This window comes from Hyperolius riggenbachi, chromosome 9 (genome assembly GCF_040937935.1).
Source record: "Hyperolius riggenbachi isolate aHypRig1 chromosome 9, aHypRig1.pri, whole genome shotgun sequence".
NCBI lineage: Eukaryota > Metazoa > Chordata > Amphibia > Anura > Hyperoliidae > Hyperolius > Hyperolius riggenbachi.
Window position 1 is genome coordinate 227,998,521 of NC_090654.1, and position 17,905 is coordinate 228,016,425.

Genomic DNA, 17,905 nt, shown 5'->3' on the forward strand with positions numbered 1-17,905 from the left:
ATGCCTGTCAGAGTCTGAAGAACATTTGAAAGTTTTGATGATGTGATCAAAATTAGGTGGTGTCCAAGATGAGGTTAAAATGATTACATTATACGAGGACCACCCGTGGAAAATGTTAAAATACATGTGTACACTTTACATCCAGCCATACAGTTCCAGTTTCCGATCCACTGAACGGAAAAATAATGCAGACGGATCCAATTTTCCTGACAGTTTCACTCAGCGGAATGGAAACAGAAGGTTTTGCAGCAAAATAGGAACCAATGAAAACCGACGTTTTACAGCACACTGGCTGTAAAAACAGACCGTTTTCCCGGATCCAGATGGCTGGATCTGTACGGCCTGATCCGCAATAAAGCGCAGATGTGAACTGGGCTTAAGAAGTATATTTATTCCAGAATAAATGCAATGCAAATTTATTTTCTCCCATGTTCCTGTTGCTTAAAGTAGGTAGCAGAAATCTGCCAGGTTTTGGACTAGTCCATCTCCTCATGGGGTATTCTCTGGGTTTTGTTTATATTTAAAATAATTTACTGCATGACAGTTGCTTAGTCCATCTGTCAAAATAGTGTGCAAGTGAGTAGGGAAGCTGGCCCACATCTCTGAATCGCTCCTTTCCAAGGATTGCTTCTGTAAGGAATAAAGATGCTATTCAGAATACCTCAAGAGGAGATTGACTAGTCCAAAAACTTTCAGAATAAGCAACCATTATAGCACATTTTTCAAAGCTTTATTGGCAATAAACAATGGTTTTCACGAAGGTCATGTCTGTTTCATTGGGTACAGTGCCAGTTGGTTGACCTTCACCAGCATTTCAAGTGAAAAAAAATGCAGCTTTACTTACCTGGGCTTCTTCCAGCCCCTAGAAGTCTCTGTGTCCCTCTCCGCAGCTCTGGCCTTCTCCAGTGTCCCGCTCTCAGTAAGGATAGGTGATCCGGCTGGGTCGCTGTCTTCTGTGCAGGTGCAGCGATTGCTGCCAGGAGCATTTTGCGCATGTTGACAGGATTCAGGGAGGGATGTGCTGAAGCCATTAACCTGATGAGTCGACAATCCTTACAAGGCTGACAGTAAGGTGCTGGAGAAGTCCTGAGCTGTGGCAGGGACACTGAGACTTCTAGGTGCTGGAAGAAGCCCCAGGTAAGTAAAGCTGGAGAATAACTGCATACTTGTCTAATAAAGTTGATATTTTCCGCTGCGCTTTCCAGCTCCAGAACACTGCTGCTCCGCCTCACTCACCTCATGTGACAATGTACCATGCCTATTCCATCCCAATCTCCCACTCTTGCTTGTGTCATTGGTCGAAGTACCCATTGCCTGGACGCTTCAGAATCTACCTTGTGCAATGGCAACACTGTATGCAGCACAGCAGTGTATTGTTAGATTACTCCCAAATCATAAGCTCTACTTCCTTGAAAAGTTTTGGCTCATAGGTTTTTGTATTCTTCGTAGCATCCATCACATCGTTTGATGCTTAGCCATTTTTATATCTTTATCTTTTAAATTCACTGATTTAACAGCTTCCCTTTTATGTCACTGCACATTTTGCAGAGTACTTATGTGCATCTCCACTGGAAGTTCTAATTCATTATAACCTCATGAAAGCTAGAACCATTTCTGGCAAAACAAATGTTAACTTTAAGTGCAGCCTGTAACAACCAGGTACATCTACAGAACTTCCGTTGTATCTATATTGTACTTGAACTGGTGGAAAAGACTTGTTTTGTTTTTTTTTCTTTTTCTGAGCTTCTGTTTAGAAGTATCTGTTGACTGGCATTGCTCACCCCCTACTAGATAAAGGCTAGATTCCTGGCTGTCATGTTATTCATCTGCTTTTAAAGAGAAACTGTAACCAAGAATTGAACTTCATCCCACTCAGTAGCTGATACCCCCTTTCCCTTTTCCTTTTCACAAATGGATCATCAGGGGGCTCTGTATGGCTGATGATGTGGTGAAACCCCTCCCACAGTGTGATGTCAGGACCATGGTTCTGACATCACACTGTGGGAGCCTTGTTGCATTGTGGGAAATAACAGCTGTTTACAACTGCCAAAAAAGCAAGCAGCAGCTGCTTCCACTGACATCACCTGCCAGCAGTAAAAATGTCACCATGTGATAAATGTCAGAATGTAAATCGGGAGAGGAAAGATTTTACAATGGGCAAACACTGACTAAATTATTTATACAGAATTATTGTAAAAATGAAGCACTTTTTTATTACATTATTTTTACTGGAGTTTCTCTTTAACATCCCCTCAAAGCCCATAGCTACGGATCGATTTTTCTCAATTTTTCACGATGAACAATGTTTTCCCATGATATCACGCAACATTGTTTAACGAAAAATGTGTTAAATGTTTCACGATCCGCGCCAATCGTTCATTTTTGAATGACCGTCATGCTGAATTAAATTGTGGAAGATCGTTCTGATTCCTCATTAACTTTCTGCCAGCGTTGTTTGTGCCATCGTAAATAAACAATTGTGTAAAAGATCGTTTACACGATCGCGGCAGAACCCACATTTTGCCATAATTATGTAAATGATCATTTACACGATCACTCGTTCATAACGGCGCAAACCACGCTTGCAGATTCTGCCAGATGGAGCAGAGATCCCCGATCAATCTGGCTGTGATCTGAATACTTGGTTTAAGTCAAACATCCAGCAAGAGTCTGTTGATCAGATGTTGTGAGAAGTGAAGCCATAAGATCAGCACAGACGGCCAGTAAATAAGCAATTTAGATGGAATCAGTATTTAGGTGGCCATACACTGGTCGATTTGCCATCAAATTCGACCAACAGATAGATCCCTTTCTGATTGAATCTGATCAGAGAGGGTTCGTATGGCTGCCTTTAATGCAAACCGATTGTGAATCGATTTCACCATGAAACCGAACACAATCTGGGAAGCTGCCGCCCAGGCATACCCCTTCCCCGCATGCATTACCTGCTCCGGCTGGCGCGTGTCCTCACTGTCACCAATGTTGTCTTCTCCGCTGTGTTCCGCATTCCGGTCCGGCTGGCTTCACTTCTTTCTGTCCGGGGAAGTTTAAACAGTAGAGGGCGCTTTGTTTAAACTTCCTGCCGGGACAGGAAGTGAAGCCAGCCGGACCGGAACGTGGAACCCAGCGGAGACGAAGACATCGGGGACACGCGCCGGCCAGAACAGGTAATGTATTGCTGCTGTATTGCGTCGGTCGTCGTTTGAACGCCGCTATCGACGCACTCCTTACCTGCTGCCGATCGAGAAAAATCTTCCGCATGGAGGGCTCAATGGGAACGATTGATGTCGGATGGAAATCGATCGTTCTGTCAGTGTTTGCGCAACGATTTCACAGCAGATTCGATCACAGTGATCGAATCTGCTGTATATCGGCGGGAAAATCGTTAGGTGTATGGGCCCCTTTTGTCTCCTCTGTTGTTTTCTCAGATGTGCTTAATCTGTTTTGCTGCCCAAGAAATTAACTTTATGGGGAGAAATGTCCTTAGCAGGCTGATACCATTAAAGGACCACTATCATAGAAAAATAGTAACATACTATATGCATACATGTGTAAAAGTCATTGCAAATTTAGCACTTACTATGTCAATGTCACGTGCAGTAGGTTGTAAAAATCTGACAGATATGACAGGTTTTCGACTAATCTAGCTCTTCATAGGGAATTCTGAGGGTCTTCTTTATATTCCCAAAAACTTTTTGCTTGGCAGTTGCTCAGTCCATCTGCAAAGAGAGTATAGAGGCTAGGCAGCATTTATGTCTAGATCCTGTTTTAGATTTTTTTTTACCGCTTACAGTAAGCAACAGCAAAATGGGATAAAAGTAATTTATAGTGCATTTCCCTCACCATGCTGTCACTGGAGTTACTTTCATTGAAATGTGAAACTACAAATATAAGCACATCCAACGTTCCCATCAGTGTCATTTAGTGCCAAGGGAATATAGATGGAAACAGAGGTGTTCAGTGCTTAACATTCTTACACTGCTTGTGGACTCAGATTTATATAATGCAGCAGACGTCATGACTTTAAAGTTGCAAATATAAATGGTGTCCCCCACAGTTGTTGTCATGGATCTGTAACTTGTTTTACTGCCATTCAGTGTTTAGAGATGTTTGTAACAGTTTTGTTTAGGTTATTTTAACCTATTGGTCCTTTGTTTTACTTTTTTTTTTCTTATCAGGTGAATTTTCGGCCTCTGATACCTCACTCACAGACATCCACGATCAAAGGCGGCAAGCCATGCCTGACCCTGGACTGATGCCTCTTCCTGATGCTGCATCTGACCTAGAGTGGTCAAACCTGGTGGATGCTGCCAAAGCGTTTGAAGGTACATTTCAAAGCTGCTTCAAGTGTTGGCGTACCTATTTTTTAAGTGTGCTTAAAATGAGACTGATCACTGTGGGAAAGTTCCAGTCATCATACTCCTTTTCTACCATATAAGCACCTCCCATTGTAAGTCCACAGTTGTCTTGTCTTTGAATTCAGTATTATTTGATGTAATCAGCACATAGAGGCATACTTGAGTGTGGAAAGTCTATTTAAAGGTGCCCATATACTTTATTTTCATGGGAGATTCAATCATTATGATCAAATCTACCAGAGAACAACGTGGCCAGCCCAATTGTAATTTGATTGATTTCGATCTGAAAGAGATCAAAACTATCTATCCTACAACCTGGAAAGATTGTGCTTGAAAGGGGACGGACAACCAATTGCAGTAACAACCCTGATGAAAACTGCGTCCTCCCATAGCTGAATAAAGAAAAATTCTGCAATCACGTAGCCAATACCTGCCTCAGGTGGTATAGGGTCATTTATCCATCATTCCAGAGAATGTGTTTGCTCTACTCCAGCATCCAGTGCAGGTGTGCTTTACACCACTCCAGGCAGTGCTTGTCATGGTAACCTTAAGCTTATTAGCAGTTACCAAAATTCAGAAACCAAGCAGATCTTCTGAAGCTCAGTTATAAATTGTTGCTGTACTGCGGTTGCTTGGCAGTCGGGAACTTTGTGGCATGTGATATAAAACGATATTTACAAGCAATGTGCTTCAGTGATCAGTGTGAGCATGTGTGATCTACAGGTCCATTGCTCAGTCACATTATTCACTTTAACATAAATAAAGCTTAAGATTAAAATAAAGCTTACAGCTGTGGCTGGATAGTGTAATGGTTAAAGCGGAACTGTAGATGGGTTTAAAACAAGCTGTTTCACTTACCTGGGGCTTCTGCAAGCCCCCAGCAGCCATCCTGTCTCGCGCTGGTCCTCCACGAGCCTCCGTTCTCCCGCCGCCAGATGCTTTTGGTTTCGCAGCTGGGCCACTGCTCCTGCGCGGCTTTGGCCACGCGTATCCTTTCTTCGCGTTCCAGTCTGTAGTAGCACAATTGCAGACGTGAACATGTAGAAAGCATACGCTTGGCAAGGCTGCGCTGGCCTCGACTTTTAAGTCGAGGAACAGAGCGGCGGCTGGAGAACGGAGGCTCGTGGGGGACCAGCGTGGGACAGGACGGCTGCTGGGGGCTTGCAGAAGCTCCAGGTAAATGAAACAGTTTGTTTTAATCCTATCTCTTCTGCTTTAAGGGCTCTGCCTCTTACACAGGGAGACCAGGGTTTAACTCTCACTTCTTCCTGTTCAGTAACCCTGCACGTATTCGGAGATCTTGGGCAAGTCTCCCTAACACTGCTACTGCCTATAGAGCGCGCCCTAGTGGCTGCAACTCTGGCACTTTAAGTCCACTATAAGAAAATCACAATATAAATGTTATGTGTCTTGTCTTGTCATAAATCCTGATTGAGTACATCTAACAAGGCAAAATGAGACAAAATCACTTGCTTGATGGCATACCACAAAAACACTAGTTTAAAGTATCCTTGAATGTGGTTTTGAACAATATACTTTTTATACCATTTCATTTCTGGTGCTGTGACATATCACAGCACCATTCTCCTCCCCATCCAGTGCCTCCTGTGTTCCCTAATCTACTTAGCCTTCAATAATGGGCAGGGAGGAAGTGTCAGTTCTTTCTCCTCCCTGCCCGTCCTTAGATTCCCCCCCCCCACCCCCCTGCACTTGTAGCTTATAGTTTCTCATATGTTTCACTGTATCCAGTACGCAGGGGAGCTTCGCTGTGTGCGGGCTTGTGGTAATTGTGGTCAGAACGAGAGTAGTACTAATAGTACTAATATTTACTATCGTTCTGACCTCAATTACCACACATTGCAGCTCCCCTGCATGCTGTGCGCATTAACACATATGAGGAACTATAAGCTATAAGTGCAGGGGGCGGACCTAAGGATGGGCAGAGAGGAGGAACTGACACTTCCTCCCCGCCCATAATCGACGCTCTGCTCAGTCGAATATGACGGTTGAGCAGAACAGGTGACACTGGGAGACGGAGGGGGGGGATTAAAACCTTATAAAAAGTATATTATTCACAGCCCGGTAGGGCTACTTTAAGGTGGCCACTAACGATACAATTTGCCAAACGTTCGTTTACGAACGATTATTGGTATGCATAATAGGAAATGATCATTTGGGACTGCTAATGGACAAAAATCTCCTAACCAAGCCAATCAGATTCTCTGTATTGATCCAAAAATGAGATCGATTTTATTAATCTGATTGGATTGGTCTGGAGATTTTTGTCCATTAGTAATCCCAAATGATGATTCAAATCGTTTGTGATAGGCAAATTGTATCGTTAGTGGCCACCTTTAGATGTTCAGTGTGATCTCTTCTACTGCAGATGTATGAGGGGATTCTATGGCTGGATACTCTATTTTCTGCAGCAGCAGATATTGGGGTTCACTTAAATATCTTAGATTGGGGTGTCTACATTTGGCCATGTAAATTAATTATTCTAGTTTACCGCCTAATGAAAAAACACGGGGCCCCCAGCAGAACTTTGATGAAGCCTCTCATTCTTCTCATCCTTTTTGCCCCCCCCCCCCCCCCCTCCCCTTACCACCATGTTGCCCACAACCAACATAAGGCCTTATATACCAGGAATCCTATAGCCACCACAACTCCCCCAAACTATAAGAAGTGTAGCCATAACAATGTGGATAAGAGGGTATGTCACCCCCTGCTCTGCTTTGTATTGCAGCATTAACTAGCCAGTATGTTACTAGATTGTAAGGAGGATCTGGAAAGCCCCGGATAAACTATTACAAGCATGTAGAGGAAAAAAATAAGCCCCATGTGGATAGTGTCTTGCCCTATGTGTTTGTACATCATCAGCTCCAAGCTGATGTTTAGAGTTGCAGGGGTTAAGCCAAACTCTAATGTATCCAGTAACAAGATTGTCTAATCAAGCACTGTGTTCTTTGTTACTTTCACTGTGGGAAACTAGCTGTTTTTTATTGTTGTAAAGGAATGAACTTTCCCACCCACACATGTGAAATGTTTTTCCACACCCCTCTATGTCGATCTGCATGCAATTTCAAAGTACAATAGTTACATTTAAAGCCAGCCCTCAGAAGAAGAGGTTCTTGTTATATGTAGGATTGTACAATAAATAAGCCTTTTCCATTAGTTCTTGGTTTTTCGTTTGAGAACTGTCCGTGTCCAGTAGGCTAAAACTATCAGGTTTTAAAGTGGACCTCAACTCTTACACAGGACAGAAATAAACCACAGAGAAATGCACCCTGTATGTATTTGGAGTTTTTAGCCTAGACTAAAGCCTCATCTACACGAAGCGATCCGGCGGCTCGATTAGCCGCCGGATTGCCTCTCCCGCATCCCCGCGCGTACCCGCCAGCTTCGCCTCGCGTGCGCCGGATTCGATCCGCCCTCGTCCCCGCCCGGCGCCGATTATCTTCCGCTCGATTCCCTGCCATTGTCCCCTCGTGGGGAACGAGCAGGGAATCGGCGGTGGCAGAATCCGACCTGACGGATCTTATCAATCGAGCCGTATCAGCATAAGTAACATCGCTTCGTGTAGACGGAGCTTAATACCCCCTCATCCGTGTCTAATCACAATTGTAATTTGATCTAAATAAACTGCAAGTTTATTGCAGGATTTGTATCAGTTGTAACAGACATTTTTTGTTCTCTAAAAGTTATTGTGCTGATGCTTATCTTTTAGAGCAGAGAGGAAGTTCTGAGTTCAGGTCTTTATTAGTTTAATAATTAGAGCACTGCTATTGCACAGCAAGCTGTCACATTTCACTCTTCGGGCAACCAATGAGTGTAATATAAACTGATTCGTTGCTATGGGTTACTATAGTTGAGCTTTATTTTATAACCCTGTATAACTTTTTTTATTCTTCAATCTTCCACTTAGTAACACTCTATTTTAAAGTCCCAACTTAACAACTGATCATAATGAGAACTTCTGACATTAGCGTAATTGCTTTCATTGACTTGTTGCAGATCAGAGAGCTTCTTTCTTTACTTCTACAGAGGATGAGCACAGACCAGGAAGTTCTGCCTCGGTTGTTGACCAGTTGGAAGGCCAGGAAGCTTCGCAATCCAGCCCTTATTATGGGTAAGAGTTTTTAAGGTGTACCAGAGACGACCATGGTAAAAGATTTGATACTTACCCGGGGCTTCCTCCAGCTACATAAGCACCGCTGAGTCCCTCGCCAGCCTCCTGGGTGGCTCCGTTCTATTGCTAGCGGTCCTGGTAATCTGGCTCAGTCACGCCAGGCAGTCTCTTCTGCGCATACGATGAAGAGCCTGACTGGCGCCGCTGAGCCAGTTACCGGGACCGCTAGCAGAAGAACGGAGCAGCCGGGTCGCTGACGAGGTTTGAATTTCACGTGGGGTGCGCGTGTGTAAAGAGGAATGCGCCCGGGGCAGCGGAGGTGGAGGCCACGGACAGGTAATGTATACCTTGCATGGGGCACATTCTTCATTAGGTAGGACAGCGCTGAGGGTTTTGTCGCGTTCATCAATCATCGTGAAATTGCACGCCGTGCACCCAGTCGAGGAAGTCGGCCCAACATTTTTGTCCCGAAATTGGTCGCATTGTCAGTCGGGCATGGACTTAGCGGCACAGATTTTCATCCAGTTCGATTGTAATAATCTAATCGGATGATCGGCCGCCAAGTCGCCTGATGTGTGCGCACCTTTTGCTGCTGTCTCAGGCAAAAGCTAAATTTGACATTGTCCTATATAGACAGCACTACAAATGTAGACAGACAGGTAATAAAAGTTAATAATGCAAAAAATGGAGTTACGTGCAATTTACAGAACTTTGTGTATTGCAAATAATATGGTCAATGAAATATGCATAAATATAAAAACACAAGCAGAGCATAGAGCAAAGTCACCATAATGTGAAAATACACAATCAAAGGCTACCTTCAGTGAATGCTGCACGACAGAATTACTCTGTTTCCATAGTTTCTAAAGCCGTTCTACATGTTTTTTTTTTTAAACACTTTAAATATAGCCTTCAACATTTGTATGCATTTCTTTAGACATTCACTGCATGGCTTGTAGCTCAGTTCAGCCACGCCTCCTCTGGTGCTTGGCTGCTGCTGCTGCTGCTCTTCCAATCTAGTTTCTGTTTTATTACTGAGGTCAGATAGGGAGGGAGCTGGTAGTCAAGTTCATAGGCAATTTCTCATCCAACCATGGCGACTCGCCAGGGTTCAACAGACCCTATTTCTATAAAAAAGAAAAATGCATAAGAATCTAAAATGAATTCAGAATTCCTTTACTGCACTAAAGTAAACAATTGAATGTTTTTCCAGTATGAGCTGCTTTTACATATGACATCTAAGAGCATGCTAAGCTTTCTTTTTAGTATGAAGAAATGCATAAAATATCAGTTTGGGTAAGTACCAAATGAAGTCTTCTTTCAAGAAGCCTTATTTCATTCCACCTTTTTGTTTCCTACAGGAAAGATTCTCCCACCTCCCTTGCTGCAAAGGTTGACCAGCTGGAGAGCATGCTGAAAATGTTGCAATACGATCTGCAGAAGGTAGGTCCGACATCGGTTATGGTAACACTGCACTATGTACTGTCAAATACTTGTCCTCGATCAGAATTTATATTGTCATTTTAATCAGAAAGTTTTTAAATGTGCTTGGCTTACATTACCCGTGGGGTGCTATAGGCTTTCGAACCGGGGTGAGCAGTACATGCAGGGTCCCAATTGCTCACACTGCCTTGGATAACCACTCGCAAGCTATACTTCAGGGCCCCAAGTGCCCTCACCACCTCAGAAACCACCCACAACTACTTCCCAAAAATACAAACGTATTTGTTTACTCTAAGCTTGCGGAAACTGCTGTTGGTTTCCTGCCAGCCTTTTATAGACAGAAGCTGCCCTGATGTGGCATTTATGGGCCAAAGTACACCTGTGATGATAAAAATGTGGACGAAGGTTGCTTCCAAAGATGCTGCTTATGATTGAAATGAGCATGGAGATCACAGGTATGGGACTCCAGTATCATTGCCAAAGACCTCAGCATTACAATTTTCATTTCTGGAGATGGTCTACCGTATTTTTCGGAATATAAGACGCACTTTTTCTTCCCCAAAACTGGGGGGGAAAAGTGGGTGCGTCTTATATTCTAAAGGTACGGTATTTTCTCCCCATAACATACTTACCGGATCCTGCCGCCGCGATCCTAGCCTCCTTCGTCTGTCCACCGTCATCCAATGTCGCAGCAGCCGTCATCAGAGGGTCCAGCAATCCCATCCAGTATCCCCGCTCTTTAAGTGTCCAAGTCGCCGGCTCCTCTTCACTGCAGTCATGCTTGTATGCAGGCTCGCGGTGATTACGCGCTGCCGGGGCCGCCTTCCTCCATAGTTACGGTGTCCTCTTCTTAGATACAGTGCCCCCTTCTGTGTGACGAGCGGCGCATGTGCGCCGGGGTCACGCATGACGTCAGGCGCACGTGCGCCGCTCGTCACGCAGAACGGGGCACTGTATCTAAGAAGAGGACACTGTAACTATGGAGGAAGGTGGCCCCGGCAGCGCGTAATCACCGCGTGATCACCCCGGGGCTGCATACAAGCATGACTGCAGCGAAGAGGATCCGGCAACCTGGACACTTAAAGAGCGGGGATACTGGATGGGATTGCTGGACCCTCTGATGACACCTAATGGGACCCTCAGATGACGGCGGCTGCGACTCTCGGGTGATGACAGGCAGATGGAGGAGGGGAGGATCGCGGCGACAGGATCAGGTGAGATGCAGCAGGGGTGTAGTGTAGTGTTGTTTGGGTTGGCTGAAGGGGTTACTTAGTGAAGTGTAGTGTAGTTTGGGTTGGCTGCAGATGTTAGTGAGGGAAGTGTAGTATACTGTAGTGTAGTGTAGTGTAGTGTAGTTGTAGTAGGGGTTAGTGAAGTAATGTGTAGTTGATGGGGGCAGCAGGGGTGAAGTGTAGTGTAGCAGGTGTTAGTATAGATGGGCAGTGTAGCTTAGATAAAGACAGTTTTGGGGGAGTTAGAGGTCCATAAGAAGCCCCTGCACCATAGACGCACCTAGGTTTAGTTTATTTATTTTTTCCTGATTTTTGCCCTCTAAATCTAGGTGCGTCTTATATGCTGGAGCGTCTTATATTCCGAAAAATACGGTACTTCTGTAATAACAGGCGCCTTCTAAAGCTGATCTCCAGACTTCACCTGGGAGAGGGTGTCAGTGTGGAAGCCATGTGCAATTGTTTGGAAAGCCCATATACAGGAATATTCCAAGGATGAAAGTTGGTGTCCTTTTAACATCTCAAAAACATAAGCCTCCCAAACTGTTATTTGACTATGATGGGGACATAAAACTATGGTTGGAATTTGATTGTAAGCTCCTCCAAAGGGACAGTTGGTGACATGACTATGAGCATTGTGAACAATGTCAGTGCGGTGCTAGTCAAGTTTGGGGTACCCAGCAGGAAACCTTAGAGAAATTCTGCTAAAATGATTGTGTGGACAGCACCCTCTCAAACTGCTAGGTTTCAGATAGGTTGTAGTAAATTACACCCACATTATTTGGCCAATCACAATGCTTCGTGCTGTATAGGGGGCTTTGACTGTAGAACTTTTTGCAATGAGGTTTCCTGCTAGTTTCCCTAAACTATAGATTAGCATCATCAGTGCACAGTCATAGAAATTATTTTGTCAGTGCCACAGGGTGTGAGCCTCAGCTAAATATCTGTGAGGGTTGTCTTTTTTTTTTTTCAAAAAAATAATAATAATAATTTCCTGTGTAACAAGTCTTCCAGGAGATGGATGTTTTCAGTTCATCTGGGTTTAACGCTGTTAATTGAAACCCTGCAAACAGCTTGTGTAGGAGTAACCAGAGATTTCTTGGCACGTAGTGCTGACTAGCCCCTTCTGATTGTTTTAACACAGCAGGCAAAGGGGATAGATCCTGAGAAGATCTGGTTTAAGCATTCTTGCGATATCAATGTATGTTCCAACAGCTTCCTCTGCCGCCATGCCCTGATATTTATGTGTTTAAAGATAAACTTTAGCTATACCTTTTTAACTGCATCCACAACACTCAAGTTCCTTTGACTAAGCTCCATGAAGTGCCACTAAATAGAGAATTTTACTGACTGTCTGATTATTTTCTTTTTATTTCTTATTCTGTTACTTGGCATGCATGCCAATGACTAGAACCTCCGTCCTTTTATAACTCATTTTATTTCTCCTAAAATATAAAAGCAATGGTCGCTTAATAGGACTTGAACTCTTGCACAGGACAGAAGGAAAACCTAGAGAAATGCACCCTGTATGTATTTAGAGAGTTTAGTCTAATTCCCCTCATCTGTGACTTATCACCATTGTAATTTGATCTCTCAGCTGTGTCTGCTCAGGAATCTTCTCTGCCATGGCAGAGCAGCTAATTTGTGAACATATGATGTGAACCCTATGTCTGATTCCATGAAGGCAGGAAGTGGATACACTGCAGTAAGGTTATAATGTATCTTTTAGAGCAGAGAGGAAGTTCTGAGTACAGGTAAGCTTTAAAGCAAACCTGTGAGGTTTGCTACAGGCATATTTGAATGCTTCTTTTGGGATAGGGAAGCCTCTGGCTCTTCAAGAGGCATCCCCGGTCTTCCTCAGCCAGGCCCACTCAGCGATGGGACGCCTGGAGGGCAGCTGCACTACGCCTGTGCAGTAGCAGGGACCCATTTGGGCACCAGCAAAAGCAGAAACTCAGATTTAAAAAAAAACAAAAAAGTTTATCTTCCTTTATCTGTTTATAGCATTAAAATATTTCTACTAATAGTTAAAGGGAACCAGAGACGTTGGGGGAAAGCGGTTATACATACCTGGGGCTTCCTCCAGCCCCATACGCACGGATCACTCCCACGCTACCGTCCTCCGCTGCCTGGATCCGCCGCTACCGGGTCCCGTCATTACCGACAGTCGGCCGGCGGACGCACCCAATAGTTCGCATCACAGGGGCAGCCTCATGCGTACAGGTATGGAGGAAGCCCCTGTGATGCGGACAATTGGCCGCGTCCGCCGGAAGTGAAGGGACCCGGTACCGGCGATAGAGGAAGCGGAAGATGGCGGCGTGGGAGCGATCCAGGCTTATGGGGCTGGAAGAAGCCCCAGGTATGTATAAAAGCTTTTTGTATTTTTAATGAAGGTTCCTCTCTGGTTCCCTTTAAGGTGAGAAGTAATAGGAGATGATTCAAGAGAAAAGCTTTATGAATCACCCCTGTTGTCTGTCGTCATGTGCAGCAGGATTCTACTAAGCATACTATCTCTTATTTGTTTTTAGGAAAAAGAAGACAAAGCCAACCTCCAAGCAGAAGTGCAGCTCTTGCGGGAAGACAACCTGCGCTTACAAGAGGAGTCCCAGAATGCCTCGGCCAAGCTGAAAAAGTTCACAGAATGGGTGTTTAACACCATAGACATGAGCTAAGGGGCAACCTAGGGGGCACGCTGGGGAACACAAGTCTCCTGGTCTTCTATCCGTTGTGTACTGTAGCCCTTTAGATTTATCTGCACCTGGGTCCACAAGTACAGATGAACTGGAGTCACCATATTTCCCGTCATCCCCTCTTTATAAGTGCAAGCATGTTTTCAGCAAAGTATCACTATAATCACTGCCTAAATTCTGGCGATAATAAGCAAATCTTTGCGATTAACTGCTGAAATGTGAATACTTCCTATGAAGATGTTGTATAGTTAAAAACAAAATTGCCAAACATGGTTCCTTTTTTTGGGCAGTAGTAGTTATTGCCATAGTGAGGACTTTCTTTTTCACTTGTTGTTTTTAATGAGCTCTATCACATGGGTTTCTTTCAGATGTAAAACGGGGCAAAAAGAACCTACGGAAGCCATGTAATCGGTGTACAGAACAGCTTCTACAATGTGCTGTGTTTATCACACGAGAAGTGGAGTTTTCTTAGCTTGGTCTGTGTGTTAGTGTATTATGGTGTACACTACAGCCATATAATAAACAGCTTATACTCCTCTTGCCCCATTACTGTAGATAGGGTGACTTTTTAGCGGTCATCTTGCAAAAAAAAAGCAATAATCCCCACTTTATTGATATACTATTGCTGCAGGGGCTTTACGCAGTCTAAACAAAAGTAGACTAGTTGCTTTGTTGCCATTATTAAAGTGTAATAATTTCCACTATTGTAATTTATACATCTCACATCCCTCAAATTAACTAACCAAGGCCATGTGCTATTTTGTTTGTGTTGTGTGGGGATGATGTTGTAGGTGCTAATCTCCATAGCATTCCTTACTACGCAAAGTGAAACTATACTGTCTACATAAATTGCTCTCCAATCAAATTGTGCTTTAAGAAGAAAAAAGAAATGTGACATTGTCTTCTGTTGGCATCCAAATCGTCGCAGTGCCAAGATCTGATGATCTGCAGAAGAGGAACAAGAGTGTTAAAAGACAACTCCAATGAATGTAGTTCCCTGGACACCAGAGAGGTTGATTATGCTCTTGGTGGCTATTTCATGGATATGTCATATCTTCTGGTCACTGAGCATCATATTTGGCATAAATCAATTTGAAAGTTCTTGTGGGCATTTTTCCTACTTCCCACCCAGCATGCAAAACCTGAAGGTATGTAGTGGCCCCAAACAGACCTTTAGCTTAAAGCCATAATTATTTGGACCCCTGCAGAGGAAATACATGCAGCATAGTTCTTTGGACACCTGCAGTGGAGGTACATGCAGCATAGTTCTTTGGACACCTGCAGTGGAGGTACATGCAGCATAATTCTTTGGTCCCCTGCAGTGGAGGTACATGCAGCATAGTTCTTTGGTCCCCTGCAGTGGAGGTACATGCAGCATAGTTCTTTGGACACCTGCAGTGGAAATACATGCAGCATAGTTGTTTGGTCCCCTGCAGTGGAGGTACATGCAGCATAATTCTTTGGACACCTGCAGTGGAGGTACATGCAGCATAATTCTTTGGTCCCCTGCAGTGGAGGTACATGCAGCATAGTTCTTTGGACACCTGCAGTGGAAATACATGCAGCATAGTTGTTTGGTCCCCTGCAGTGGAGGTACATGCAGCACAGTTCTTTGGACCCCTGCAGGGGAAATATATGCAGCATAGTTCTTTGGACACCTGCAGTGGAGGTACATGCAGCATAGTTCTTTGGACCCCTGCAGTGGAAATACATGCAGCATAGTTGTTTGGTCCCCTGCAGTGGAGGTACATGCAGCACAGTTCTTTGGACCCCTGCAGTGAGAAACATGCAGTGTTATTTGGGTACATAAAGCATACATCTTAGGACTAAAGCAGTGGAGCTAAATGTAACTCTTTCAGAGAGTTCTACCTGAAGAAGCAAAAGTGGGCACCAGTATCTTATTAACAGTTTATTAGCAATAGCTACCAACATTCACAAATGGACTTTAACCAGCACACCACATCCAGCTCAGGATGATACAAATGATACAAACACGGGATGCAATTCACGTTAACATGTCATCTTCATCCTTAGCTGTATGTTGTGTGCTGGTTGAAGTGCATTGAAACATAACGTAAGTGGATGTTGCAATTAAACTGTTCAAAACACGCTGGTGGCTACATTTGGTTCCTCACGTGGAACTAGTTTGTATGTGTTTGGGTTGGGGAAGCACAGCATAGGTTACAGTTTGCACATTCCAGTTGTGCAGGAATGAACAAACTTTTAAACACTTCATCAACTTTTAGATCACTTTTTTTTGTTGATGGTCACGTGATTTGGAAAAAAAAATGTAAGCAGTATAGGTACACTTCAGTTGGCGGTCTTCTTTAGTATTATTTAAAGTATACAGGTCCTTACATTTTGATGTAAAATATGATTGTCCCTGGTGGACTCTTAGGTGATTTTTTTTTTTTGCCTTATTTTTTAAATGTGAAAAACAAAACTAAGAAGGTGGGTTTTTTTTTTTTTTTCTTCTTAATTTAATGGAGCACTAAATGTATTCCAGTTCTTAGACAAGCTTAGAAATTTCAGCTTATTTAGAAGTACACATCATAGAGTTTCTAAAACCGCAAACAAAGCTTGGGGTTTAATAATGGTTCTATGACATTCTAGTATACAATAATCCAAACCTGTGCTGCACAAAGAATATTATGTGCAGGTTTTGTTGCTATGGAAGCAGCAATGGCAATGCTAGTTTGTGCGCTGCAACAGAATGCAGCTGTATTTTGGACTACATTTCAGCAATATATATATTGTAAGGAATAAACCGATCCGTAAACTATTTTTAAGCTATCCCCAATTTTACCTTTTACTGTAGAGTACAGCTGTGCCTAGTAGATTCCATGGACATATGGGTTGCAGGGAGGGCTGGGCAAAAACATGTATTACCAGACAAGGAGCTGGGGTCGCTTATGTTTAAGCATACATCCACAGGAGGTCTCTGGTGAGCAGAGAATTGTATAGGACGAGTAATGGTATCATTGCCACTTGCATGATGATATCATCACATGTCGCCCCAGCCTAGGGGCGACATGTGCTATAAGAAGAGTTATTCATATCCTCAAACCGTTTGCATGTGTCTAAATTTATAAACTAAACCCTATATTTGTTACCAGATATCTATCTAGGCTGAGAGATTTATATTTTGTTAGAAAATTTGTTTCTCAAAAAGAAGGAAAAAATACGGTTTGCTCTGCTTCATTGATCAGTTTTTGCAACACCTCGTTTAAACATTTCTTTTGCAATGTTCTAAGTTTTTTTTTTTTTGCTTTGTTTTTAATCTACATTTTCTGTTTCAGTAATAAAAAAAAGGCTTGTACAGAAATGTTCTATTTTATCCACATGACGTTGAAATGTACCGTTTCATTTACCCTGCCAGAGTCATTTGGTGAAATTTTACAATGGTGATCAAGATAGTTTGAGTGTCTTTTTTTTTAATGCGTGTATGAAGGAAATTTATATAGTAATGGCTGGTATAACTTGTAAATTTGTTTTCTTTGCAAGCCTCTCTCCACTGTACTGAAATATTATTTTGATTTTCTTTTTCTTGGGAATGGGAATTGTTTGAGAGCGGCTATTTATTAGAATTTTGCAACAAAGTTATTGTATCTGAGGTTGCAGAGAAAACTTGTAAATCCTGACAATAAAACTGGTTTTAAAAGAGATCTGTGTATTTAATGTACCTTTAGCTGAATCCAAATTGCTGGGAAGTAATGCTACAGGTCACTGGGAAGTAATGCTACAGGTCAGGTAACAGATGTTAAATGCTAATGCAGATGTACAATTCACAGATACAGTATATGGGGGCTACTTTAAAAATGACAAAACTTTCAGGGAGGTAGATATGAGAATGCTGTGCTGGTGTCTGGGAACGGCTTACACTGACATGTCTAAACCCACAACTGGGCCACCATATTCAGATTTCTGCCACAGAAAGTGAAAACACTTTATACATGTTGTCATGTATAGGTTCACATTCAGCAATGTAATACTGAATGCTCACAAACACCAGCACAACAATTTTATTATCAGGGCATAACTACAAATCATCCCCCC

General features: G+C 43.2%; 1 protein-coding gene across 5 annotated transcripts in view; it reads left to right on the forward strand.

The window, feature by feature from the left end:
* Positions 1-17,512, forward strand: part of SIPA1L1 (signal induced proliferation associated 1 like 1) — a 370,713-nt gene extending 353,201 nt beyond the window's left edge. For 4 of the 5 annotated variants that reach the window (XM_068254095.1, XM_068254094.1, XM_068254098.1 and 1 more), the window contains 4 exons: positions 4,179-4,325; positions 8,373-8,487; positions 9,849-9,930; positions 13,688-17,512. In XM_068254095.1, the coding sequence (XP_068110196.1) occupies positions 4,179-4,325; positions 8,373-8,487; positions 9,849-9,930; positions 13,688-13,831 (488 nt within the window). In that variant the 3' untranslated portion in view covers positions 13,832-17,512. The remainder of the gene's footprint in view (positions 1-4,178; positions 4,326-8,372; positions 8,488-9,848; positions 9,931-13,687) is intronic. The other variant, XM_068254096.1, reaches the window with a different exon arrangement.
* The last annotated feature ends 393 nt before the right edge of the window (positions 17,513-17,905 follow it).